The sequence below is a fragment of the Lissotriton helveticus genome, chromosome 8 (genome assembly GCF_964261635.1).
Source record: "Lissotriton helveticus chromosome 8, aLisHel1.1, whole genome shotgun sequence".
Classification (NCBI taxonomy): Eukaryota; Metazoa; Chordata; class Amphibia; order Caudata; family Salamandridae; genus Lissotriton; species Lissotriton helveticus.
Genome location: NC_136069.1, coordinates 1,190,124,823 through 1,190,152,141, shown reverse-complemented (window position 1 = coordinate 1,190,152,141; position 27,319 = coordinate 1,190,124,823). Strand labels below are relative to the sequence as shown.

The 27,319-nt window shown below is 48.3% G+C and overlaps 1 protein-coding gene across 2 annotated transcripts in view; it reads left to right on the top strand.

Annotated features, from left to right (window-relative positions):
- The window catches only part of LOC144773229 (E3 SUMO-protein ligase RanBP2-like), an 827,846-nt gene that overhangs the window by 407,152 nt on the left and 393,375 nt on the right, over positions 1 to 27,319 (top strand). For both annotated transcript variants that reach the window (XM_078658128.1, XM_078658127.1), the window contains exons 16-17: positions 264 to 443; positions 25,631 to 25,714. In XM_078658128.1, coding sequence (XP_078514254.1) covers positions 264 to 443; positions 25,631 to 25,714 — 264 coding nt within the window. The remainder of the gene's footprint in view (positions 1 to 263; positions 444 to 25,630; positions 25,715 to 27,319) is intronic.

Here is a 27,319-nt window from a genome sequence, read left to right as displayed (position 1 = left end):
TAAGAGATTATGGGTAGGTAAGCACATTATCTATTTATGGTATTTAACCTCCGATTTTAATCTTCCAGTCAAGGAATTTCTTGGTGGCAGGCCGTTTTTTTTTGCTATTGAAAAAAGCCTGACCATAATTCAGATGTTAGGTTAGCGTGTTTCATAATGTGTTCTCTTGCATGGTGTCAGTAGAACTTGAGTATATTTGCATGTTGTGTGCACTTTCAACCAAGGATGGTTTTGTTTTAAACCTTGGTTATCTTTCTTTCTAGTTGCCTGTGCCAATAGATTCTGTAAAAGAGATGTTGGATTCAGTGATGCAGGAACTGGGCGAATACTGTGGAGAAGAGAGCCCCGTCTTCAACGGTGATTCACCTCGCATAAGTTCAGAAATTAAGCACTCTACACCATCTCCAACAAAGTTTACTTTGTCACCAACCAAAAGTTTTAAGGTATGTGCATGTCACACAGATTTGTATGACAGTTTGCTGAAATTCATTTTGCTGTGACCCATGGTGCAGTTGGAAAGCATGGTAAAATTCTTTCCTGTCGGAAGCTGACTTTTTATGTAGTGCACCAAAATGAGGTACACTATGTAGAAAGTGCCGACGACTCTTATTGGCTTACATTGCTTAAATTACTAATCCCAGATGCGCTCTTTTGTGGTAGTGTGGGCGAGTAGTTTTGGCTTATCAGAGGGTAGTGTTAAGCATTTGTTGTACACCTAGTCAATAAATGAGACACACACTCAAGAAGAAACTCGAGACCTATTTAGAAAAATATTGATTTTTATATAATTTTAGACACCAGAACTTCATAATCGAGTAAGTACTTTAGACGTTATCAAATTTTACAGTAGAAACAGTAGACCATAACGGCTGTCAGATTTGAGGCATGTACCTCAAACGCGGTAATGTTATCCTAAGGGAGAAACATTCACTAGATAGGTTCACTTACAATTGACTTACAGGAATGATCCTCTGGACTTAACATAAGTAGGGACCAAGGGCCAAGAAACCACCAGCAGTTTAATTTCTTCTGCCATAGGGTGTCCGGGAGCAGTGGTGCTGGGCGTGATGGTAGCCTCAAATGGTACCTGTTAAAGTCAATGGGGAAGGGTACCTGCAGAAAGAAGCTGCAAGTGAGGACTGTGGTACCAGTCCGGAAAAACCCAATGGGGGCTCGATTCTGGAGAGTCTCTTGGGCACTGTCGGTTTCCTAAGTCTTAGGCTGTGTGGCTCAGGTGCATAGGTGGTTTTTCCGGCTGAGTCGAGCTGCCAGAGTCTCTCCCTCTGTCGGGGACCTGGTGGAGGGGGACAAACTGGGCAGGAGGGCCACTCTCTGTGCTGGCCTCGTGGATCCTGATGTCCCTCGATGGTAGATTAATGTCGGCGGTGTCCGGGTTGAAAACGCAGCAAGCTTTGGTTGTAGAAACGGCTCTGGTACCTCTGGTATTGGTGAAGGGCAGCTCCTAGGGTTCCTTGCATTTCCAAACTTGGTGGGGTGAGAGATCTGACCTCCTGGAGCACAAAGACCTTTTGCTGGGATGCTGCTCTCTCGATAGGCCAAGGGATCAACAGAACGCTGGACCAGGCAGCTGTAGTCGGTGCCTGCTGGTGCACGGAAGTGACATGCAGTCTGCAATGGCAGCCTGCATGCAATTTGTGTGTGGGTTCCTTATTGTGGCATCAGACATGCTGCGGCCCTGAGGGACCCTCTTTAGTGCCCATGCCCTAGGTACCAGTGGTACTATTTACTAGGGTCTTACGGGAGTGCTAAATTCCATATCTGAAAGAGCCACGTTGGTGATAGATTCCTTACTTTAGAATATCCCCATGCGTCAGACTGGATCTGGAAAGTTTTCGTCAGCAGTACCCGTGCGCGGTTAGGCGTCGTCGTACGGCTCCGCGTACATCGTTGACGTGGTAGTCGCCGAAATGACTTCGCTGGAGCTACTTGGACACGCCCTCGCGCGCTGACGTCAGTTCTTTCTTTTTCTGCGCCAGCAAGCGCAGATCCAGCACCCCCAGTAATTTTCTGACTGAGTTTTTGGGGACTTTTGTCTGTTTTTTGAGTACTTGCACTCCCTGGTGCATAGGAATGCCCGGTTTTAAGCCTTGCGCAGCCTGCCCCCGCATGATGTTGGTGACGGACCCGCACCGCGAGTGTCTCTACTGCCTGGGGAGCGACCACAACTCTGAGCTGTACCCCCACTGCCGGGCCATGGCTCTGAAAACTTTGCGGGAGTGGTTCTGAAAGTGGGTAGAGGCCCGGGAGTCTGCTCAGCGCCGTTCCAGGTCCCGGTCCCGTGGGAGGTAGAGGAATCGGCCGCGGAGCCATCACCCACCATTCCATGTCTTCACACTTGGAGTTCGTCAAGGCGAAGCACAAAAGTGAAGAAGCGCTGTCGCTCTTCGCCTTCCCCTCGCCTGTTGGGCTGAGTGTGCGGGTGGCTCTGCCCCCGCGGCTCCGGCGGAGCCTCCGCAGTTGCCAATGTCCTACCCGCCCTTTCCGGGTCCATCGGCGACTCCGGCTCAGCTGCAGGAGTTCCTGTCAGCCATGGCATGTGTCTTCAGACGGTCCGGCCCTGCCGGTGCGCCTTCAGGCCCCGCAGGCCCCACTGGGGATCCTCATGCTTCGACGTTGCCAGCTCCGGCACGACGTAGTTGACGCCTTCGGTCTCGATACCGAGAGACCCCCATGGATTCAGGAATGGATCCCCGTCCAAGTCCGTTGGCCCTGTACAACCTCCACCGACGTCGCCGCCACCGGCCGCAGTCCCGGCCGATGCCGTCCCTGGCTTCCTCCCCGATGTGTAGCCAACGCTGGAAGGGTGTCGAAATTCCCAATTGGCGCCGATTCCGACGCCAATTGGGAATTTCTTTCTACTCTCACCTCCTTATGTTCCACCTGTTCGGCATGTGGAGGACGGGGAAGACTGGGAGGAGTCTGAGGACCCTCTCGCAGCACAATGCGAGTTAGACCCGTACTGTGATGAGGATCTGGGGGATGCAGGTGACCAGGATTATACTCCGGAACCTGGCTCACTGTCTCCTTCTACCATGGCTACGGAGGAGGCTGGTTCCTATTCCATGGTGTTGCTTAGGGCAGCCGAGGCTCTCAACCTCGAGCTCCCTACCGTGGCCGTCAGGACTAACCTCCTGACAGAGGTGCTTCGGCCAGCGTCTTCTTCTACGGAGCCACTGCTGCCCTTTAGTGATGCACTCAGATGTTCTTTTGGGCACCTGGTCCAGGCCCAACACAGGGGCTCCTGTGGATAAGAATGTGAACCGATGCCATCGCCCGACCCCGGGTGACCCCGTTTTCCTCTGCCAACACCCTACCCCTGAGAGCTTGGTTGTACAAGCCTCTGTGTCCCCGAGCACGTTCCTTTCTGCACCTACGGATAGGGAATCCAAGAAACTGGAGCAGTTTGGGATGATTTTTTCTTCCGCCAGTACTTGACTGTGAACACCTCATGTCTCTTGGGCCGTTATTCCCATTCTGTGTGAGATGCGGTTGCGCAGGTGCGGCCTCAGTGTCGGGTGGAGGCTTGGACAGTACTCTCTCAAGCTATTGCTGAGGGGAGAGACCCAGCCAAGTTCACGATCCGTTGTGGTCTTGACACTGCTGACTCGCTGGTCAGGGCGATTTTCATGACAGTGGTGCTACGCCGCCACGCCTGGCTGAGAATGACTGGCTTTTCTGGGGATGTCCAGAACACATTAATGAACATGCCCTTTGATGGCACTCGCCTGTTTGGCGATAAGGCTGATTGCGCAATGGAGTGTTTTAAGGACTCGGTGGCTACAGCCAAGTCCTTGGGCCTTTCGGCCAAACGCACTCCTTCTGCTTCTGGCTCCTTTCGTGGTCAAGGAAGGGGCGCCCAAGCACGTACGTGTTGCCATAGTATCACCGCATGTCGGGGGATCACTTGGCACTTCTCCAGCAGGAAGTTACGTCCATTTTGGCCAAGGGGGCCATTGAGCATGTTCCAACGCCAGAAGTAGGTCGTGGTTGTTATTCCCACTACTTCTTGGTGCCAAAGAAGGACAAAGGTCTGCGTCCCATCTTAGACCTTCGTAACGTCATTCGCTTCCTCCGGAAGGAGAAGTTCAAGATGCTCACACTTGATCAGGTCGTGTCTGCCCTCGACCCGCAAGACTGGATAGTAGCGTTGGACCCGCAGAACGCATACTTTCATATCCCCGTCGTGCCGGCTCACCGGCGTTTTCTGCGATTCATGCTAGGGCAGGAGCATTTTCAGTTCACCGTGTTCCCCTTTGCCCTTACCAGCACCCCTCGGGTGTTCACCAAAGTGATGGTGGTGGTTGCAGCTCATCTGCGCAGATCAGGGGTTTCAGTCTTCCCCTGTCTGGATGACTGGTTGTTGAAGGCGGGCTCGCCCTAAACAGTCATATCCCACCTCCAGACTACGGCCGACCTGCATTTGCTGGGGTTCTCCATCAACGTGCCGAAGTCGCACCTGATTCCCTCTCAGAACCTCCTCTTTATCAGATCGGTTCTGGACAATGCACAGTTTTGGGTTTATCCTCCCGAATAGCGAGTCTGGGACCTTCGGGCTATGATTCCCATCTTTCAGCCCTTGTCCTGGGTTTCGTTCAGGGCGACCTTGAGGCTGCTGGGCCTCATGGCTTCCTGCATCCTGCTAACCAACCATGCCAAATGGCCTATGTGGGCTCTGTAGTGGGATCTGAAGTTCCAGTGGGTGCAGCATCAGGACAACCTGTCCGACTACTTCCAGATCTCGGAGGGCACTGCACAACAATTGCAGTGGTGGCTCACAAATCAGCATTGGGTCAGCGGCAGAGCCCTCTCCCTTCCCCAGCCGGAGCACACAGTGGTGACGGATGCGCCCCTCCTGGGATGGGTGGCCACATGGGAAAGGCGGAGATCAGAGGCCGGTGGAGTCCCGGCTCCATATCAACCTTCTGGAGCTTTGGGCGATCCTTCTTGCACTGAAAGCATTCCTTCCCTCTGTCAAGGGATTGGTGGTGCAGGTGTTCACAGACAACACACAGCCATGTGGTATTGCAACAAACTAGGTGTGGTGGGGTCGTGGACCCCTATGTCAGGAGGCTCTGCGCCTCTGGACATGGCTGGAACGTCAAGTCATTTCCTTGACGGTTTAACACCTGGCAGGTTCTTTTGAACGCCAGGTCGGACAAACTCAGCCGCAGGTGCCTGATGGATCACGAATGGCGTCTTCACTCGGAGGTGGCGCAAGGTCTCTTTCAACAGTGGGGAGAGCCTTGGTTACATCTATTCGCCACTGTAGAGAACGCGCAATGTAATCACTTCTGCGTGTTGGAATTTCCAAGGCGGCACTCGCTTGGCGACGCTTTTTGTCACGAGTGGAGCTGCGGTCTATTGTATGCCATTCCGCCTATACCACTTCTACCCAGAGTGCTGAAGAAGATCAGGCGCGACCGGGCCCAAGTCATTCTTGTGGCCTCGGACTGGGCTCGAAGAGTTTGGTATCCCGAGCTACTCCGTATTAGCATGGATCCCCTGATCCGACTGACTCTTCGGGAGGATCTTCTGTCGCAGCAGCAGGGGACAGTCCTCCACCCGAACCTGTCCAGCCACCACCTACATGCGTGGAGAATGAGATTGATTCCTTTTCACTTGCCTCCTTAGCTACTAATCAGTGAATCCGGGGAAGAGCCTATTCGAAAAAATGTAAAGGAAGCATTATATGTTTATATTCTCTTTTACGAACCTGTCAACATAATCAATTGGATCGTCATATATAGTTGTCTTTTAATGTGATTTTGATGATGAACTCTTTTTCCTGCATGTATGCTTTTATGATTTTACTACTTGAAATCGTATGAAGCTCTTTTTGACTTTGACTTGCCTCCTGAAGTCTATGCTATCATTCTGGCAGCCAGGCGTCCCTCCACTAAATCGGTATACTCCTGCAGGTGGAACAAATGTGTGGCATGGTGCACAGCAAAGGCTGTGGATCCCCTTTCTGCCCCTCTTTCAGAAGTCCCTGTGTTCCTTCTTTCTCTGGCCCAGCAGGGCTCTACTCTGGGCACAGTCAAGGGCTATCTTTCTGTGATTTAGGCCTTTCTCAGGCTCCCTGATCCGTCCTCTTTTCAAGTCCCCTGTTGTGAATAGATTTCTCAAAGGCATTACTCACCTTTTATCCAGTATTATAAGTATCTTTCATAGATTCACATGCCTGAATCATTCCCCGTCGTCGGGGTGGGAGTCACCGGTATATAAAAACAGTAATGTCACAAAGACATATACATACTAATAGGCCAGAGGCCTCACATTAGTAACCTATCCAAGTCCTTTTGTAAAAAGGACCAAACTTTGGCCAGGAGCCAATCAGCTACTACCACCCTCTAGAACCTTCCTGGAAGGAGCCCTAGTCCCTCAGATTTTCTACCGCACGTCGTGCTAAGGGAGTCTCCACTGAGCTCTGCTCAGTTTTCTGGTATTTTGGATTATTTCCATATTTTTCTCTTCAAGATTATTCTTGTGAAGGAGTGCTAGAGCAGCTATGTCTACCACTCCTAAAAAAGGGCTCTTTAGACGCTGTGCCCCGTGTAGTAAGCTGAGACTGCACGTGGATGACAAACATGAAGACTTCCTCTACTGTCTCTATCCTGAACATTCTGCCAAGGATTGTAAGGTCTGCCGCACTTTCTCTGTCAAGACTTTAAAAGACAGAGAAGGTCGCCTGCTCCTGTGGCTTCAGAGACTAAAGGACAAGGATCAAACAGTCTCCTCAGGTGAGAGCGAGTGTTCCTTCAGGAGCTCACACTCCTCAGCCAAAAGGCCAAGACAGACATCTCCAGGTCCGTCTGATGTGCCACCTCAAAAGAAGACGCCAAAGTCTTCAGAGGGTCCTCCAAGGGCAATGACAGTTAAGACTTCTCTTCAGGAAACCACCTTTAAGAAGCCTGTGCTGGTGTCTTCTGCCTTGTCTGTGACAGCATCGACAGTAACCATCTCTACGACGACAGCTTCAACCTTCACCACCTTGTCGACAACTACCTCAGCTTCGTCGTCGATGGGTAGGTCGATTTCCTCAATAATTCCTGTCAAAAAAGCGTCAACGACGCTTCCGTCGACGATAGTTTCAGCGTCGATGAAGTCAAAATCATTGTCGTCGACGAAGGTCCCATCGTCGTCGACGAAGATCCCATCGACGTCGATGAAGGGCCCATCGACGTCGACGATGAACTCGTCGATGATGTCATCGTCGACTAAGCCATCGACTAAGCCGTCGACGTCGACTCCAGCGTCGACGGCAGCACCAGCGTCGACTAAGCCGTCGACGAAGAAGCCATCGTCGACGACGCTACCGTCGTCGACGAAGACTACAGAGATGTCTGCTGTAGCTGACAGCATCCCACCGCTGATGACCACCCCTTCGACGGGCCCGTCGACGGAGGAATCTCCTAAGCTGAAGTGTATTTATACACACTTCAAGATGTCAACCCGTACGCTGACGCCAGAAACTACATCTCCTAGCAAGGTCCAGCCACTGCTGCTGGTCCACTTTCTGGAGACTGAGGATTCTGATGATGGGGCCTTGTTCCACACTGCAACAAGTCCTTCACAACTCAATGTAAAGGTCCAAGAGATTTCGGACTATGAAGACCTTGGTCAGGCAGAAGTGCCATGCCAGGAGGAATATCAGCCGCCTCCGCAGCCTATGGTGTGCCTTCCGGCCTCAATAGTCACAGACCTTCAATTCCTCATAACGGACTACAAGCAGCGATTTCCGCCTACTCCGCCTCCTTCAGTGGTGCCTCAAACTCTTGTGACACCAGCTCCTCTTCTAAGCCCTAGACCGCCACCACTGGTCATTCGCCAGGACCCTGTGACTTTGCCCCCTCTACCGTCTTCTGATGAAGAGAAGGAGGAAGCAGTAGGAGAAGACGAAGAAGGTAAACAGGAGGAAGGTGAAATTCAGGATGACGAGTGGGACGAATATGTCATTGAACGTCCGGCTTCCCCAGACCAGGCTCAGGCGGATTCACCCCCAGAAGATATCGGGGGATTTCATAATATTGTGGAGAGAGCAGCAGCGAGGTTCAAAATAGAGATGACCACGCAGCCTCAGGATTGCTTCCTATATGACTTCAAAGAGCCGTTCAAGAAGGCGGTTCGGTCAATCCCTATTATCGATTACATCAAGGACCAAGGGATAAAGATAATGAAAAAACCCTCATCTTTGCAACCAGTGCCGATCAGGCTTGATAAAAAGTATAAGGCCCCAGATTCAGCTCTGGCATGCCTAACAGGCCATACCAAACCGGACTCCGTTAACACCCAAGTCGCGCAGCGGAAATCCAACAACCCAGCTGCTACGCTGACGGCGCCTCCGGACAAGGAGGGCCGTAAACTGGATAACATCGGGAAGAGATTCTCGTCGATGTCGGCCCTTACGGTCAGGGCGGCAAACTCGCTAGCGCTTCTAGGGTGTTACAATCGCCAGATGAGGGCGGATGTTGCCCCATATCTAGGCACACTGCCAGAAGAGCAGAAAGAAGAGGTAAAGAAGATCCTCCTTGAGGGAGAGCGGTCCGCCTCGGAACTGATTGACGTGGCGATGGATATCGCCTCAACAGGATTTCGGCAGCTAGCGGGGGCAGCGGTCTTTAGACGCCAAGGATGGCTTAAGTCTACCTCCTTCCGGCCTGAGGTACAGTCCAAAATACTGGACATGCCGTTTAACGGAGACCTGCTCTTTGGGGAGCATATTGATGAAATGCTACAGGGTATCAAGAAAGATACGGAGACCGCAAAAGCATTGGGTACCCTCCAGTTCAGAAATACTTTCTTTCGGGGCTCCAGAGGAAGAGGGCAGCAGACGAGGTGGCGATCAGGGATACAAATCCTCCTACGGCTCGTCCCAGCAATACAAGCCTCAATACCAACAGAGGCAGCAACAAGGCCAGTCCTCGTACAATAAGTCTTCCTTTCGAGGGAGGGGAGGTAAGAAGGATACCAGAAGACAATGACTTCTTTCACCTACAGGCCTCCACTTCTTCTCCACATTACGTAGTTGGAGGAAAGATTTCCCACTTCCTACACAATTGGCAAAAAATAACGACAGATCGTTGGGTCCTGCAACTTGTTAGTTTTTGCCATACTTTGGAGTTCGTGGAAACTCCTCCTTCGAACCCCCCAGGTCCTATGCAGCACAAGAATCTGCATCTCCTTCAAGCGGAACTTTCACTAATGCTCCAGAAAAGAGCCGTAGAAAGAGTTCCCAGAGGTCAGAGGGGGAAAGGATTCTATTCCTGATTCTTCCTAATACGGAAAAAGGAGAAGAAATGGAGACCTATATTGGATCTAAGAAACCTCAACGGATACCTCAAAAAACAATCGTTCCGTATGGTATCCATTCAGGAGGTGTTACAACTACTCAATTCCAAAGACTTCATGGTGTCCTTAGAGCTCCAGGACGCCTATTTTCACATACTCATCCACAAAAGTCACCGCCAATACCTAAGGTTTGTAGTGGCGGGCAGACACTACCAATTCAGAGTGTTACCATTTGGCCTAAAGTCGGCGCCACGCATCTTTACAAAATGCCTGTCTCCAGTGGCAGCGTACCTTCGACAGCTCCATCACCAGGTATTCCCTTACCTGGACGATTGGCTCATCAAGTCTCCTACTCTAGAAGGCGTAAGAGGATCTTTCAACGCTTTTCTTCAGCTCTTCGAGAGCCTGGGGCTTACGCTCAACCAGGAAAAGTCAGTATTGCAGCCCTCTCAACGCCTCACTTTCCTGGGAGCAACTCTGGACACGTATCAGGAGAAGGCCTTCCCGTCAGAAGAGCGTCGGGTCAAACTGAGGTCTCTTGCAGCCCTCATTCAGGTCAAGACCATCAAGGTGCGACTTTTCAAGTCGTTACTAAGAATGATGTCCTCCAATATCCTCCTAATACCACACTGCCGACTCCGTATGCGTCCCTTACAGGAGGCATTATCCTCTCAGTGGATCCAGTGTATGGGATCCTTCGACGATCTGATCAGGATCTCTCCGTTCATGGTGAAGGCCCTGCACTGGTGGCTTCAACCTAAAAACCTAAACCAGGGCCTTCCATTCTTACTTCCAATCTCCCCACACGTGATAACAACGGATGCATCATTGGAAGGATGGGGTGCGTTCCTGCAGGAACTTCAAATTCATGGTCAGTGGTCGCTGGTAGAAAAACAGCTCCACATCAACCTGCTCGAGCTGAGGGCAGTATACCTGGCACTTCGAGCATTCCTGCCTTGGATCTGGAACTCCCTAGTGCTTGTGAGGACGGACAACACCACCACAATGCACTATTTAAACAAGCAAGGGGGAACTCGATCCATGACATTATCTCAAGAATCACAGCGAATTTGGGAGTGGCTACTCCAACACAACATTTCGCTGAGAGCAGAGTATGTCCCAGGAGCGGACAACACCCTGGCGGACTCACTAAGCAGGCAACGCTCCATTTGTCACGAGTGGGAGCTCGACCAACATGCTCTCGACACAGTGTTCTCCCGATGGGGCAGGCCTCAACTGGATCTATTTGCGACAAAGATCAACGCAAAATGCCAACATTATGCAAGTTGGCATCCCCAGAAAGGATCTCTCTGGGATGCATTTTCGATGGCATGGTGCAACGTCTTTGCTTACGCTTTTCCTCCATTTCCCCTGATCCCCCAGGGTCATCCGGAAACTGAAAGCGGAGCGTTGCACCCTGATCCTGATAGCCCCAGCATGGCCGCGCCAACACTGGTTTACAGAACTACACATTCTGTCACTGGAGCCTCCGATTCCATTCAGGCCTTACCCGCATCTCCTCACTATGAACCAGGGGCAAGTCCAACATCCAGATCCGACATCTCTCAGATTATCAGCTTGGCTCCTGAGTTCAGAGAGTTCCAGGACCTAGATATTCCTCAGGACTGCAGAGTTGTCTTAGCCCGGGCCCGGGCTGACAGTACCATCAAAACGTATTCCCTTAAGTGGAAAAGATTCTGTTTGTGGTGTAAAGCTAACAACCTGCACCCATTCTCGTCATCTCCGGCTCAACTTTTGCCTTACCTGCTTCACCTGGCCAACTCGGGATTGGCCCATGCCTCAATCAAAGTCCACCTGGCAGCCATATCTAGGTTCAGGCGCTCTTCGTCTGGAATTTCCCTATGGTCCAGTAGACTGGTCAAGCAGTTTCTGAAAGACTTATTCAGGACTTATCCTCCAATAAAACCTTTACCACCTACATGGCAACTCAACGTGGTCTTGGCTCAATTGATGAAACACCCCATTGAGCCAATGCATAAAGCAGATCTCAAATACTTGTCATGGAAGACAGCTCTTTTGCTGGCTCTCACGTCGGCAAGAAGAGTGAGTGAACTGCAGGCGTTCTCCATTCAAGACCCGTTTCTTCAGTTCAAACAGGACAGGGTCATTCTACGAACTAACCCCAAATTCATACCAAAGGTTCCGTCTACTTTTCATCTAAACGCACCTATTGTCCTGAGATCCTTCTTCCCGAATCCATCTTCAGCAGCGGAGAGATCTCTACATTCCTTAGATCTGAAAAGATGTCTAAAATTCTACATTCATAGAACGGAACAATTTCGCTAGTCCAACCAATTGTTTATTGCCTTCAGCAGGCCCAGGAAGGGCCTACCACTGTCAAAGCAGAGCATTTCAAGATGGATCTCTGCGGTCATTGCCTTCTGCCATCAGCAGGCGGGACATCCTCTGCCCTCCAAGGTTCGGGCTCATTCCACTAGAGCGGTTTCCACCTCCATGGCGCTCTTTTCTGGGGTGCCCATTGTCGACATTTCCAGAGCGGCCACATGGAAGACACCACATACGTTCACCAAGCACTACTGCTTGGATTCAGAACTTATGAAGGATGCTGCAGTGGGTCAGGCGGTGCTCCGTCATCTATTTCATTAGAGGTGAGCCTTCTTCCTTTCATCCCACCTTTCCTATTACCTAATTGCACATTTCTTATCCTGCTTCTGTTTGCAGTTTATTGCTTTGCACTATTGATAAGTTGTTATCAAGTGTCTTGCATGCTATATTATGCGAAATTTGCTGCCTATTGCTTGCTACACTGATTCAGGCATGTGAATCTTTGTAAGATACCCATAATCCTGGATAAGAAATGCGTTACTTACCTGTAACTGCAGTTATCCAGTATTGGTATCTTTCATAGATTCACATGCAACCCACCCACCTCCCCTGGAAGGGCTCACCTTAGTTCTCTCAGTAGGTACTACTTAGCACTGTGCTTACGAAAATCTGAGGGACTAGGGCTCCTTCCAGGAAGGTTCTATAAGGTGGTAGTAGCTGATTGGCTCCTGGCCAAAGTTTGGTCCTTTTTACAAAAGGACTTGGATAGGTTACTAATGTGAGGCCTCTGGCCTATTAGTATGTATATGTCTTTATGACATTACTGTTTTTATATACCGGTGACTCCCACCCCGACGACGGGGAATGATTCAGGCATGTGAATCTATGAAAGATACCAATACTGGATAACTGCAGTTACAGGTAAGTAACGCATTTCTTCCCTCCTATTCCGTTTGTGATGCCGCAGTGGGACTTGAATCTTGTTCTCACTTTTCTGATGTGTGCTCCTTTTGAGCCACTTCACAACTGTCCTCTTCATTTGTTAACTTTGAAGACTGCTTTCCTGGATGCCATCACCTCTGCTAGGTGCGTGAGTGAGCTCCAGGCTCTTTCCTGTAAGCCTCCTTTTATGTTGGTTCATCCGGACAAGGTTGTGCTTCGCACTTGTCCTTCCTTCTTGCCAAAGGTTGTCACTGCCTTCCACATTGGGCATACTAACACCATGCCCACTTTCTTTCCGCCTCCGCACCCTTCCAGAGAGGAAGAGAGGCTCGCTCCGCCGTCTGGACCCAAAACGTGCGCTCTCATTTGACCTGAATCACACTCAACAGTTCCAGCTGGATGACTAGCTCTTTGTTGGCTACGTGGGCGCCAAGAAAGGCCGGGCTGTACACAGGAGGACTATCTCCCACTTGGTCGTCTTGTGTATCTGGCTAAAAAGGAACCTCCGGTCGGGTTGTGCGCCCATTCTACTAGGGCGACAGCATCTACTACTGCATTGGGACGTGGTGTCCCCCTGCAAGACATCTGTGAGGCAGCCAAGTGGGCCTCGTTGCACACTTTCACCAAGCATTATTGCCTTGACAGCCAAGTCTGGAGAGACAGCTTATTTGGCTGTTCTGTTCTCCGTGACTTTCTGGTGTGATCTTGGTTTGCAGACCCACCACCAGGGTTGGTATTGCTGGGGAATCTATTCTAATGTAAGAAATCTATCACTAACGTGTCTCTTTCAGATGCACAAGTTACTTACTTGTGTAACGATATATCTGTAGGAGACATTAGTTAGTGATAGATTCCTTACCGCCCCACCCTTCCTCCCCGTTCTGCGAACTGATTTCTAGGGTTAAGGTTATCCCTTTCAGGGCCCTAGTTTCAATGCACCAGTGGTCAGTATCTTGCATGGCTCTGCGTTCCTGGCGCGGAAAGTCGTGTACAGAATTGACGTCAGCGTGCCTGGGGGCGTCTAAGTAGCTCTAGCAGTTTAATCTCGGCGACTACAACGCCAACGACATACGCGGAGCCGTACGACGATGCCTACCGACGCACAGGAGTACTGCTGACGAAAATTTTCCGGATCCCGTGTGACGCCTGGGAATACTTGAAGGTTAGGAACCTATCACTAACTAATGTCTCTTACAGATATGTTGTTACAAAAGTAAATAACTTGTGCACCAATTGGGTTATAGTTAGACGTCAACTTGTTTTTAGGGGAAAGGTCACTGGCACTGTGGTTTTCTTAGCAGGCTTTCGCGCACTGTTGGAGTTGAAAACCAGCATCTAGTAGTCAAAAATGGGGCAAAAAGTGTGTGGGGGGTCAACTGGAACACTATTTTCCAGTTTCCTACACTTCCTGTGTATCCTGTAGTAATATTTAATGTATGCATTTTAGTGATCAAAGTGGAAAGTACCCAGATATTGTAATAAAAGTTCAACTGTAGAACATTTCAGTTATCCTTCAGTTATATCACTTAACCTATTGTTCACATTCGTTATAAGCTTTTGAAAAATCTGCATTTTCATTAGTGACAGAGCAGAAAAAGGTTGACTTAACCATATGAACAAGTCCAGCATTCCAGTTATTTTATAACATATCGAACCATTTCAATCCTGTTCACTCAAACAATGTGTTTTTCAAGGAAATGAAAAGTAATACAGTTCTTTGTCCATATTCGTTCCAAATGGCACCTCCCTCAGCAAATCACAGGATAGTACAGTAAATCGCATTCGCTTGATGTTATCACTGCCACCTTTCCCTCCCACGTAGATTACCATCTGACTCCCTCCATTGCCTCAGGCCCACTTTCCCGGCAGTGTCATCTCATTCTGAAAGCCTGCAATTATGTGTCTTGTAAGTGGGTAAGGTCGTTGGGGACTAGAGTATGATCCCAAGATGGGGTGCCCAACTCCCACAGACCCTCCCATGTTTTGGAGAGCATTCTCTAGCTGCATAGACTAGCTTTTCCAGTGTCATGAACCTGTCCAGGCCCGTCTTCTATTCCTCTAATGATGGGGCATCTGCTGAATTCATGTCTGGTGATGTCTGTCTTCGCCACTACCAGTCCTATCTATAGTATGGCCCTTTTGTACCTATTGCTGTCATGTCATCTGAGTTGTGTAGCAGTGTGTGTAGGGTCAGCGACTAACAGCCACCCTAGAACTTTGCCCAGACAGGCCAAAACTCCCATCCTGAAGGCAGAAAGTTTCCTTGCCGGGTTGTGCAGCACAGGCACAACATTGTGACGATTGCACCCATTCGCTACAGTTTGTAGTGTGTGAGTCAAGATCTATGTAGGTACTTGATTGTATGAGGTTGAATTGCGCAGACATGGTCATGTCTCTGGGAGATCTTAGAGCCTCTCGCCAATCGTCATTATCTAATTGTCATTATCTAATCGTTTGATATCTCTCACCCAGGTGGCCTGCAGGTCTGGAAAAGAGTCTGCGGGTGGGTCAGATCAATGATTTGTAAATTGGAGACAGTTTGGGTTGGATCGAGGGTGGTTAATTAGTACCTGGTCCTCTAAGGGATTGAACTCAAGGAGCTCCTTCAGGTTGGAGGTATAGGGCTAAAGACCAAATCTGATTTGCAGGTAGCGGTAGAATTGAGTTCTGTGTAACTTATATTCTGCTTGAAGGATTTAATAGTTGTCCCTGTCATGATGTCTTCCAGGGTGTTGATTCCAATTATGGTGTACTCTCTGAAACCTTCCAGAGATTACTCCTGTGGGAGCCAGCATCTGATCCACAGTAGGGTTTCTCCGGTAAGGCTCCTGCTCCAGCCCTGCTTGCGCAGAGTATTGCTCCAAATTTGGCAGACTACCCGATTCGCCAAGGAAATCGTTGGAGGGAGGGGGCTTTAACAGGTAGAGTGAAATCAGGGTCCCCTGCATTGTCCATTTCTCCTAATCGTAGACTGGATCACCTCCTCGCATCCTTCACTCATTAAGTACCACTAAGTGTGCAGCTCTGTAGTATGAGAGGGGATCGTCAAAGGTTGACTAACGGTATTTAGTCAGTGCAATTCTGGGCAGCCGACAGTTCCAGAGGAAGCACCACAAGGCCTTGTTTAGACGCATAAAGAAAGTCTTAGGTATAGGTTACGTGTAGTTTACCAGCTGATACGGTAGTTTGGGGAGCCCGACCATTTTGGAGATTGCCCTCCTGCCTATAAGTGAGAGTGGAAGCATGGACCAGAAGTCTAAATCTGCCTGCAGTCTGTGGCTGTAAGTTCTCTTCCAGGCTCAATAGCTATTCTCGGTGATATATACTCCCAGGTATTGGAAATTATCTATGTACCCTGAGGTCTGTAGCCCAAGACAGCGAGTGAGTCCTGCTCCCTACTCGGTATAAGGTAGATTTAGTAATGGTCATGTGTGATACATCGTACTCTCCCAAAAACAACTGTAGGTTCCCAAAGGCTCATGTGCCCGACGGGTGAATCTGGCAGGAAGATTAGCATGTCATCTGCATATAAAGCAATCTCATCCAATGTTCCTGGGGGCCACCTGAAGCCACACAATTGTGCGTCCACCCATACCCACTTCTCCAGAGGCGCAACTGCCAGAGCGAAGAGTAGTGGGGAAGGGGGAGGCACCCCTGTTCTGTGCCCTGGCATATGGGGAATGCCCGGGACATTGATGCCCCACTCGGACCACAAGGTCAGTGTAGAGGAGTTTGACTGAACTATGAATTTCTGTCCAAAGTTCATTTTAGTGAGATGAGTGAAAAGGTAGGGTCACTCCACCGAGACAAAGGCCTTACTAAAGTCGACTAAGAGTAGTGCTTAATCCCTCAGTATCCTGCCCATCAGAACGTTATGTACCTGTTGGATATTGTTACGTGGCCCCACCTAGCCTAAAGCCAGTGTCACCTGTGACACGACTTTTCCTTTGTTGTGCAATATATATTGATCTGTTTCACCCCAGAGATGCTCTCTTGCTTGTGGGTCTTTGAGTAGCCATGCATTGAGTCTCCATCCTGTGCCCGTCTGTCGTGGGCCTAGCCGCACTATAAGCTCAACTAGGTGGTGGTCAGACAGGCCTCTGCCTAGTATTCTTGTGCTTATTATCTGCGGGGCCTCCAGTGGGGAGGACAAAGTAGTTGTGACAGAACAACACTCTATAAGTGCCTGAGTAATGTGAAGCCCTGTGTGTTAGGGTGATGGAGAAGCCTAGCATCTGTCATTGCCATATTGTCTAGAAAGGTGGCCAGGCGAGTTAAATGGATCGGGGTGTGGCCAAAGTCGTCAACCTATTAAGGGCCCTTAAGTCATCATGGGGGTGTCCCTCTCTAATTGAGTGTTGATAGGATGCCATGCCGTGGTTGATGGACTACACAAATTGTTTCTGAGGGGTGAAAGTACCCTGAAGCTGTGTGTATAAACCCCCTCTTCCAATACTTCGGAAACATAATGTGATTATTCTGGAGAATGGTAGCGACAATTGCCTAATGGGCATTTGAAGTCTAAACCCTTTCCTACTCCCTTGCATTGACCCCTTAAAAGCAACCCATTAACAACTAAAGAGTCGATCTGTTGGTTCGGGCATATCCCACCCTTCCCGGATAGAAGAAAAGGTATGTGTCAGCAGACTGCAAGTATGATTTTACTGCAGGGTCAGACGGAAGGGCTGTGGGGTGGCTGTTTGGCCCCGCCACTGCCTAGTCTGTGGTCTCAGGGGAGAACCTTTGGCATTCTAGATTGCTAATCGCTTCCTCTGCCGAATGGTGGCATCTCTTGTTTCTCTGGCTCCTGTGCGGCAGCCGCGACCAGGACACCTGCTGTCTGCCGAGCGCACGCTTTGTCTTTTCTCCTCCTTGATCCACTGCCACACACTTTCTGGGCTGTCTAAAAAATTGTCTTTCCAGCAAATATGACCATTACCCGAGCTTGAAGAAGAGCATATATTCTTTCACGGCATGCATTTTCTGGCCATCTTTTGTGACCCAACAGTCCCCTTGCAGGCCATGCCTTGGGACAGGCGACCAGCCACAACATTCTCAGCTCATGAGCTGCTATAAACAAGTGTGTCCTGTCTCAATGCTTTCACCCCCGTCAGGGTCACTCCTGCAGCTTGCCTCTGGATTCAGATGTATTAAGCTGGGATGGCTGGTGTAGACTAAAGATTTGCTGCTGCCATCTTTGCTGTTCAGGCCATGCCTGATTCAAAAACTTGTAGAAACCACTACTTGCAGTTTCATACAGATTACAGTAAAACACAGAGAGCATTAAATACTTATAGAATATCTGCCTGGATGGTAGCATTGAAGTCAGGAGCACTGCATATCTGATGCATTAAATAAGAGCGCCCATCATACTGAGCACATCTAGTTACTGAAAGAGATGGCACAATGTCTAATAAGGGACCCGTGGCTTCTCATTTGGCAATCTAATTGAATTTGTCAACCCTTTCCACAATAATATCATTTGCCATGATTTTTTGGGACTGAAACAGGATTTAGATTCAGAAGCAATAACAGGTAAATATAATTGATTCACAGATTTTATGTCACTAGAGGATGCATTATCTGTATAACGGAGTAAGGACAAATACTAGTGCCTAGTTGATCATTTAGGAAATTAAAATCATAGTAGATTTGCAGTATGTTTAAGCATTTGTATCCTACCATCTACACCAGTAGCAATATACTAAAGTAACTGCCAAAACTGGGTGAAAACATAACCATTCTGAATCCCCCCTTCTCAGGTCAGAGTGGCAACGACAGTCTGTCCAAAATATTTAGTTTCAAACAACCGTTCATAGCAAACACTGATTCCTTTATGAGGAGAAAGGGGTAGTTGAGAGTGGTGGTTGCCTCCATCTCTGCAAATAATGCCGCTTCTGCCTCCGATTGGTCCCATCTCCGGAAGAAGAATTCCGTGTAGTGGCGATCACTGGGCCGTCTGGTATGTTGCAGCTGGTCATTCAGTTCACTGTTGCGTGGTATCAGTGTAACGTTCAGTGCAGTTCAATTTTGTAGTGCGTTGTCCTCCGCCATCCCAGGAGTTGTGTGCAGTCTCACCAAAGGCCCTGTGGTGTGTCAGAGTTTGCACTGCATGGGGATGTGTCAGTGTGGCATGTCTTCGAGCTCTGTCCCGGCAAGGCCCCAAAGGAGTCCGCCAAGTCAATCGTTGCTGCTCTCTCCTGTCCGCCTTGGTTTTGGCTGGTCATTCCTCTTGAATGTCCGAGTGCCGTCTTATCCGATGTTTCTTAAATCTCGGGGATCCTGGGTGTTCTGCATGATCCCGCCCCACTTTGTACTGCTCAAGCCAGTCCCATGCTTCAGTTGTACTGTTGAAAAACAGGGCGAGGTTGTTTACAAGGACTTTGAGGCTCACTGGGAAGAGGAGTGCATAGAGTATTCCAACCCTCACAGAGCTCCCTTTTTTCCCCTAGGAAGGAGGACCTTTGTTGCTGAACCCCCAGCTTGTTGTCTGGGAAGATGGCTACATAGGCATTTTCGAGGCTGAATTGTTTAGCCTCCTGGGCACATGGGAAAACTGAATCTATCTCTGTAGTGCAACTGGCAGGCTGCCAATAGGCATAGACATGCTCATGGGAACTCTGTGTTTTCTTTCCACGGCAAAAAACGGCGACTGTCCAAGGGGTCAACCACTCGGACAGCTAGTCATCCAAGAAGGTAACCATATCGGTCCTCTCCAGCTTCTCAGGTAGGCCTCTATCTTGATGTGCCAGCTGCGGCCCTCTGCATCTTCTCGCGCTCTTTTTAAAAACACTTTTTATTGAAATATTGCTCAGCATACAGTAAGTACAGAAGTGACATCAAAGCAAGCATTCAGTATACATTTCGATTAAAGCAGCAAATTGCAAGGCCCTCTGCATCTTCTGCTCTTTCTGTCCAGGGTCTCCACTTTCCTGGTCAATTCGGAGACTCTGTCCAGCACACCCTCCACGTTTGGGCGCAAGTCTCCTGTGGCTGCCTCAGCTCCCTTCACTTTGTCCACCAGTTTACGTGATCGTCTTGGAGAATCTCCAAGTCCACAGAGACGTTGTCTATCTTAGTTTCTGGTACCTCTTGAGAGGCGTTCACTGCATTAAGGATGAGCTTTAGTTTGTACTGCAGGGCTGAAGAGCCAGACTGCACTAGCAGCAGGTCTCCCTGCTTCACATGTTGGCCGTAGCTTGTACGGTTTCATGCAGTCCACCTGTCTCCCACCAAGGGTGTCCCTAGCTGCCTTGGTGCAGTCCATATCACTTCAGGATTATTGTCAAGGTCCGTACTCAGCCACTGTAGTAGGGCCCGTTTGCTCTCAGTCCCCATTTTCTCGCTCACCTCTGGGTCAAGGATTATCCGCCGAGTAACTCATCAGTTGGTGCACCAGCCACTCTGCCATCCCAACCTGTGGAGAAGGACGTCGCCTCCAACCTCGGCTGCATCCCTTCTCGTGTCACTAGCAGCACCTCAGGTCTTCAGGGCTTCTCCTCGTGAGGCCGCACCCACCAGACTGCGGGGCTGTCCACCACCAGCTTCCACACCAAGTGGGCTCAGACCTCTGTCAGTTCCTCTCTGCCTGCTTTTCCTGTTCAGGTTTGCTGCAGTCACTCTGCTTCTGGCCACAAGAGTAGCAAACCCTCTGGAGAGCAGAACAGCTCCTCACTTCTCTCTCTCTGTCAGAGTGGGGCAGTGGCACTGTCCTTGTCGTCATCCCCGACATGCAGTCGCTCTCTGATGGAGCCCCCTCGCTTGGGCCCCGTTCCTCCTGCAGCTCTACTTTTTTTTTTTCTTGCCAGGTGGGGTCGATGCATTTGTGTCACGGCCACCTTGCTGCTCAACACATGCATTTTGTGGCACGCTCTCCCCACTTGGGTAGGGAAGGGGAATTCCCCTGTCTGTGTGGGCCATAGTGCATGCCCTGCTTTGGCCCTCCTCTGTTACTTCAGGGCCATGCTCCAGGCCGGTCCCAGTGGCTTCCCACAATGCTGTCCTCTGGGGACGAGAAGCAGGCCTCCCCTGGGCGGGGGCGGGACACTGGCATCACAGCCACCACTTTGCTCAGTAGATGGCTGCCATCTTGTTGCTGGTTCTTGCTGTTCAGGGCTCTTATGTTTGACAGGCTCTTACTGCCTCCCCACTAGTTGCCAGCACTCACTCCCAGTCCTGCCTGTATGCCACTGGCCTGCGTTTTTGGCCTGATTTGGCAGCTCCTAGCGCTGCAATCCTCCAGGGACCGGAGGCAGGTTTGGAAGCTCTGCTACAGTATGGACATCTTAGAGCGCGGTCGTCCACGCCCCCAAGCTTCCTCTCCATGATCTCTTTTGTTCCTCCTCCCTTGAAACGGTTTATTAATTAATTTCATGTTTGGCCAGTGCTGGCAACCGTTGGCCAGTGCTGGCAACCTCTTGTGCACATCATAATGCCATATGCATTCAGTGAAAAGCATTACTTAAGAGACAGAATATTCCAATATGGTAAAGAAAAGTCCTGCTCATGGTAATAGCAAAAATAAATGTGTTTAATGCAGTCCTCTGTAGGTATGCAGAACAAACTGCAATATCCTATATTTGTAAAACACATTTTATGTCCAAATTCTATAAAAAACACTCCAAATGGCATGCCCTCCTAAATCACTTGTGGAAAGGTCTACAAGTTCTCTCTTAACAGGCACTGTTTGTGATCCGTCTATAAATATCTACACTCTGTCGTCCGCTGATCTTCATAGTTTATAGCGACTACATCAACTGCTCATACAGAGTTACTTGACTTGCTTGAAAGTGAAAGGTTCATCTTTGAAACTGCACAGCCATGGTGTGCACACGTTGAAGCTCTGTATGCACGATGGTCCGCAAGTCAAATCAATGAAATATTAATATATGGCCAAGGTATTTTAGAGCTAGTGCTGATGTGTGGCTCAACCCAATTAAGTGAATGTCGTGAAGCCTGTTTTTCTAGTGATTTCATACCCCTGTCAGACTCTAGTTAAGAAATGCAGATTGTGACTTTGTGTAGATGAATTATCAATACTGATCAGTTGCAGGAATTAAATGTCTCAAGATATGCCTCATGTTGGAAAGGGCCCCTTTTTGACATGGTCATCCTCCCTTTTTGCCTGGTAAATTATGCAATTTTGATAGAAGGGCACTGGGTTCCTGATGTCCAGGTCCCCAGTGCCAAATCTCTTTTCCTAAAACTGTACTATTGTTCCCCCAATAGTCAATACCTTATCACCCTTGTAGGTCCCTAGTAAATAGTACCCCTGGTACTGAGGGCATGGATGCTGAAGAGGGTTCCCAAGGGCTGCAGCATGTTGTACCGCCCCAAGGGAACCCTCCCACACTCATGCAAACTTCCATTGCAGCTGCATGACATGTTGCAGACAAAAAGTGAAGACACAACATGGCTTACCTCCTGTGTGCCATTCCGGCTGGCACTGCATGCAATATATGTCATACCTACAGCAGACAATACAGCCCTATAGCCTGGTGCATTATATTACATGTGAGGACATATCTGCATGAGCAGATATGCACCAGTGATGTCCAAGTCTATTGCTGGACATTACCAGTGAACAGGGAAGCCATCTTGAGTTTATGTATTGGGCACTGGTGGTTACACGTTCACCAGCTACATGATGGCTTCACTGAACCCAAAGATGTTTGGTATTCAACATCTTGTATTAATAAGCCCACCCTTATTCCAGTGATGGATACATACACCCAGAGGGCATTTAAAAGTAAGCCCTAAAAACCTACCAACCTCTAGTGTGCTGGCTGACTGGTGTAGACCAGCCTGCCACCACAGACAGGTTTGTGACACTCTTCAGGTGAGAGCCCATGCACTCTGAGGGCAGAAACAATGACTCCAAGCAGTATGGCTCATTATCAGCAAATCAAGGCAGGTGGCTTCAAAGGCCTTCACTGCCTTTGATATGTGACCCAGGCTTCCCCCACACTGGGGAAACAACACCACCACCTGCCCCAGGCCCATTTAGCACCAGGTTAGGTGGGAAAATTAGCTAGTCGGGTGTATTCACTATCAGGCCAGTTCCAGCCCTAAGGTGAGCTAATTGATCTGAACATGAAAACTATAATTTGAACATCTTGGTTTTTGGTCGAGTTAGGCTCATTGGGTCAGGGTTATGCTCACTTCCCACAGGAAGTGGTCATGTGGGGGTGTAGTCACCCTAAAAGAGAGTATCCCACTGTCTACCACCTGTCACTCCTCTTAACGTTTCTAAATTAAGTATTTAAGTGGCGCCCCTGATGCTAGAAACTCAGATTTGACTGGCCCGGAATAAGAAGACAAAGAACAGCTGCGAAAACGAGATCTGAAAACTTGCTGAGGACTGTGCAACAGACCAAAAAACCAAAGAGGGGAGAGAGAGTAAATAGATGGATTCGTTCTCCCTAGTCAGTCGTATATAAACAAAAATTAAAATAAAGAACATCATCTTTTAACTAGAGAAACGTGAGTAAGGTGGGGATTTGTGTACCCTGTCCTGAAGAAGGAGGTTAGACTCCGAAACATGTCGACACACACACATGGGAGGTAATGCACATTGCCCTGCATAATACACCTCCATATTCTGCACGTTGTTAATAGCGCCAGCCCGGGGGCTGATTAAAATTGTTTCTTTACCCCACGAGTCAGGCCCTTTTTAAAACATCACTCGCCGTATAACCCCACCACTCACGCACATAAATACAACCCTCACACACACACCACACATAGTCATCAGCTGCAAGTGCTCCCGCGTAGTCGCTGGTTGAAGCACGGCGCATCCCGTAGAGGGGTGCGAAGACCCCAATGATGAAGCATGACACCAAGGGTCCTTTTGGTGTGAGAGGGGTATTTACAAACACAGGGTGCTCCCAACCTGAGTATGGACTGTGCACCAAACCCTGCCTCTACAAACGTGGGGAGCTATAAAGGGAAATGCATCAAGGGCGCCCTCCATTCAAACCAATTAATCACAACAAAGCCCTTGGTACACACAGCATACTTGGAAGAGGTGTGGCACAGTGGCCAGGGTGACTGGCTCACGGTCCGATCCCGGCGGCATATCAGCCCAACACCATGTGACTCTGGACAATAGCTCATTTAATCTTCCTGATGGCCCCCAGTGCCTTGACACCTTCGGGTAATTGTTTGCGCTTTACAAATATTGTTCATTTGGACATTTACTTAATTCTTAATACAGGGGATCACCTTTAACCATTCAGGAAGGAATCTGTTCTAGTATTCATCTAGAAACCCCCTCTGTTTATGCTCTACATTTGAGACTAGTCCAGTGGACAAATATAGAAAATGCCTCTCGTAAGCAACCAACCCGAATCTAATTGCCAAGTTCTCACCAATGTGCTCACTTTTTCATCTTCAGCACCTTTCCTATGTATATGGAGGAACTAACACGCAAACAAGATGAGAAGAATGTTGTGTGTGTGTGTGTGTATAGCTATCTAACCCTTATTGTTTATGGCACACATCTCAAAGACCTCCCTGGGTCCTCATGTGGGGAGGAGAGAATTCTTCCTCACAAGAAAAAAGATTTAAAATGAATTGTGTGGCCAAAACCTGCCTTCCAGCACCAATCTTGACAATTAAGAATAACCTAACTCATCCTGAAGCTGAACCTATACAACAAACTCTTGTAGACTGCCAGCCCTTCACAAATTACCAGCAATCTCCCTTGTAGTAGAGGAGCTACTCCCCTGCAGTCAACAGGCACCAAAACAGCAGAGTCTGGTTTATGGTGCTGCTACTCCCTGGTATTACTGACGCAGTAGCCACCAAGGAAGAGGTTGGCATGCTCCAGAAGATCAGATCAGTCTCCCCACCAAGTGTTAAGACACAAGGACCAACCCGGGGTATCGGACCCCTTGCAGCATCCAAAGCCTGTTTGAGTCCAAACCGGACTTCAACAACACCAAGACCGAGCAGCTGTCAAGGGACGTCAGCATTGCAGAGACCCACTTCCAGAGTCCGCCCAGCTGTCCTGATTTTTGCACCCTCAACTGGCGAGACCGACAACCACAAGGACCTGCAACGCACAAGCCCTGCAACATATTCCCTGAAAACTGTGCTGGGTTGCTCCCAGGACCCCTGTGAATCGAGCCCTCCATTGGGAACTGCCGGACTTGTTCCCAAGCCTACATTCTGTCAAACTTCTCCCGACTTCCATGTTTCATTTCAAGCTTTCAGATTATTTGAATTATTTGGTTGTTCTATCTGGTACTGTCTTCATAAACTCAAAGCCACCACTTCCTTTATAGAGTTTCAAATAAAATGTCATGTCCCATTTACTTCATCAGGAAACACGATGCCGTGAATAAATTAATCTCCCCTTCCTTAAACACCATCAAATGTTTGAATATGCACATAATGTAGATAGTATTTCCTTACACAAGATGCTACAAAGATTTATCAATATCAAACTACTTCTACTTTCACACTGACCTTGGAAAGCCTCTTCTAAATTAAACATATTATAAGCTCTCTCTTAACCTCCTGACAGTCAAACACCAACAGACATTATTTAAGGAACTCCTAGGTATGCACAAAAGTGCTCCCAGCTTGACAAAGCACTTCAATGCTATTATAATGGTAGAAGGTTCTGCACAAATGTCATTCCTGGAATGCATGCTTAAAGATTCTACCTTGTAATGTTTGCTTCTGTCCTGTTTCATCAGTCTACCACTCTGTGACCGCTGCTGTCTGCTAATATTTCTGTGTGTATCGCTTGATGCTATAAATAATATTTGTTAGAACTGCAAACAGTTCCTCAATGAATAAAAGGACAGAAGTCTGTCATATTGTGCTCTAGCATCACCCTAATTGACTCATGACAGAAACTTGGAGCAGCATCAATTCCCACCTTTTGTCTGGTGGTGGGTCGGTGGTTGGGCCTCCGGTTGGGCCTCCTTGGAGGTGTTGATTCATGAGGACGAGGGAGCTAGAGTTTTCATTGGGTGAAAAAATTTGAAGGTTATCTATTAAGCATGTGGAATTATCTTAACAAACGTGTTCTTTGCTTATCCTAATTCATTTGTTTCCTTAGCTCTCTCCAAAAACCCCACCTCGCTGGGCAGAAGATCAGAAGTCCTTACTTCAGATGCTTTGTCACAGGGTGGAAGCACTTAAGGTAAAGCATGATATACTTTCAAAGTAATGTGCTTTCTGTAAATTAATTTATTATCTAAAGTCACCTATAAAGGCAGAGAATCATGTGCTTCATATTTACTTCATGTGCAAAGTGTGGCCTTTTAATATCACAATACAATTGGATTTTCTGGTATTATTTCCACTGTAAATACTAAAGAACAATTTCTTTGGGGGGGGGGGGGAAGCATGTCTGAGAGACAGAAAAGCAAATGTAAACTCAAAATCTAATTGAAAGGATTCCAGAACCATCACACTTCTCCAATTCTTCAGAGAAAGAGCCACTTGAGAAAATGAGTAAGTTACTGTAGTATTCTTACATCTTATTTATGTATTCATGCTTTCTCCACTACCAGTCCAGCTTGTAGAATGTTACAGCTATGATGCACTAGAGAATGTTGGGTCTCAGTGGGCTGAGGTTGACAGTTGACATTGGGCTGAGCATCATGCTGGATGCTCCTGGTGGGGCCATTATACCAACTTAACTGCATATCTTCTAATAAACATCTTAACTACATCTACAGCGTGGGACATCATTACTACATTATTTATGGCGACGATGGATCAACGAACCTACCACTTTTATTGATGAAGTACAACTAATTTCAAGCAAACAAACAAAAGAAACCTCTCAAGAAAGAAACCTACAAAAGAGACAAGACACGCCTGTTGCCCCACCAGAGTCCATTTCACCGGACAGCTTAAGAACAGACGTGCTACAACATCGAACAATCAATTAACAAGCAGAAGCCTTCAAAGTCTCAAGAAACCCTTCACTTCAAAAGAAACCCGTCAAAACCTAAAGTAAAGAAGGTAAACAGGGGCTGTGTGTGTGATTTTGCCACCTGTTAAGGGTTTAAAATTCGTTATTGGGCGGAAGGCATCCACGTTACAAATTGTGACTCCACTTTTAAATTGACTGTTATCCTAAGATCTAACATTTCATGAAGCGTGTTTAGTAGGATAAAAGGTGTAACTAATGTTTCTCAGCTTTAATGAAAGCGTAGGATTTATTGGCTGAGACAATGGAAAGTAAACTGTCATCGAATATTTTTCTCGAGTGAACAAACATTAGAGCAATGAGAGGCTGACTGAATTCAACTTGAAACTGTCATCGAAAATTTTTTTCTCGAGTCAACAAACAAAAAAAAAACAAAAAAAATGAGAAGCTGACCGAATTCAACTTGCTGTATGGATCTTAAAAAAAAAGAAAACGGCTTATTTGACCTCCTTTGTATTTTAATTAATTCTCGCTAACTGTGTACACTTAATGGTTACTGACGAGCCTAGTCAGGTGAGACCTTTAATCTACATTAAAAATTACACTTTGCCACAGTCCTCCGTTTTCTTTTCCTGCCAACTGCCGTTATTCACTTTTTCAAACATTGCCACGAGCGCAAGTGCGCACTTACCATCGTCCCGTGTTCTTGGCCTCCACAGTGACGTTGACTGCACTGCTGATTAGACGTCCTGCTGTTTTACCGTGCGGTGAACCACCCGGCTTACGTCAGCAAGCGTGCCTCCATTTTAGACTTGAATCTCCAATGCATCCTTTTGTTCGTCTTTTTCTTAGCAGCTGTTGCACACC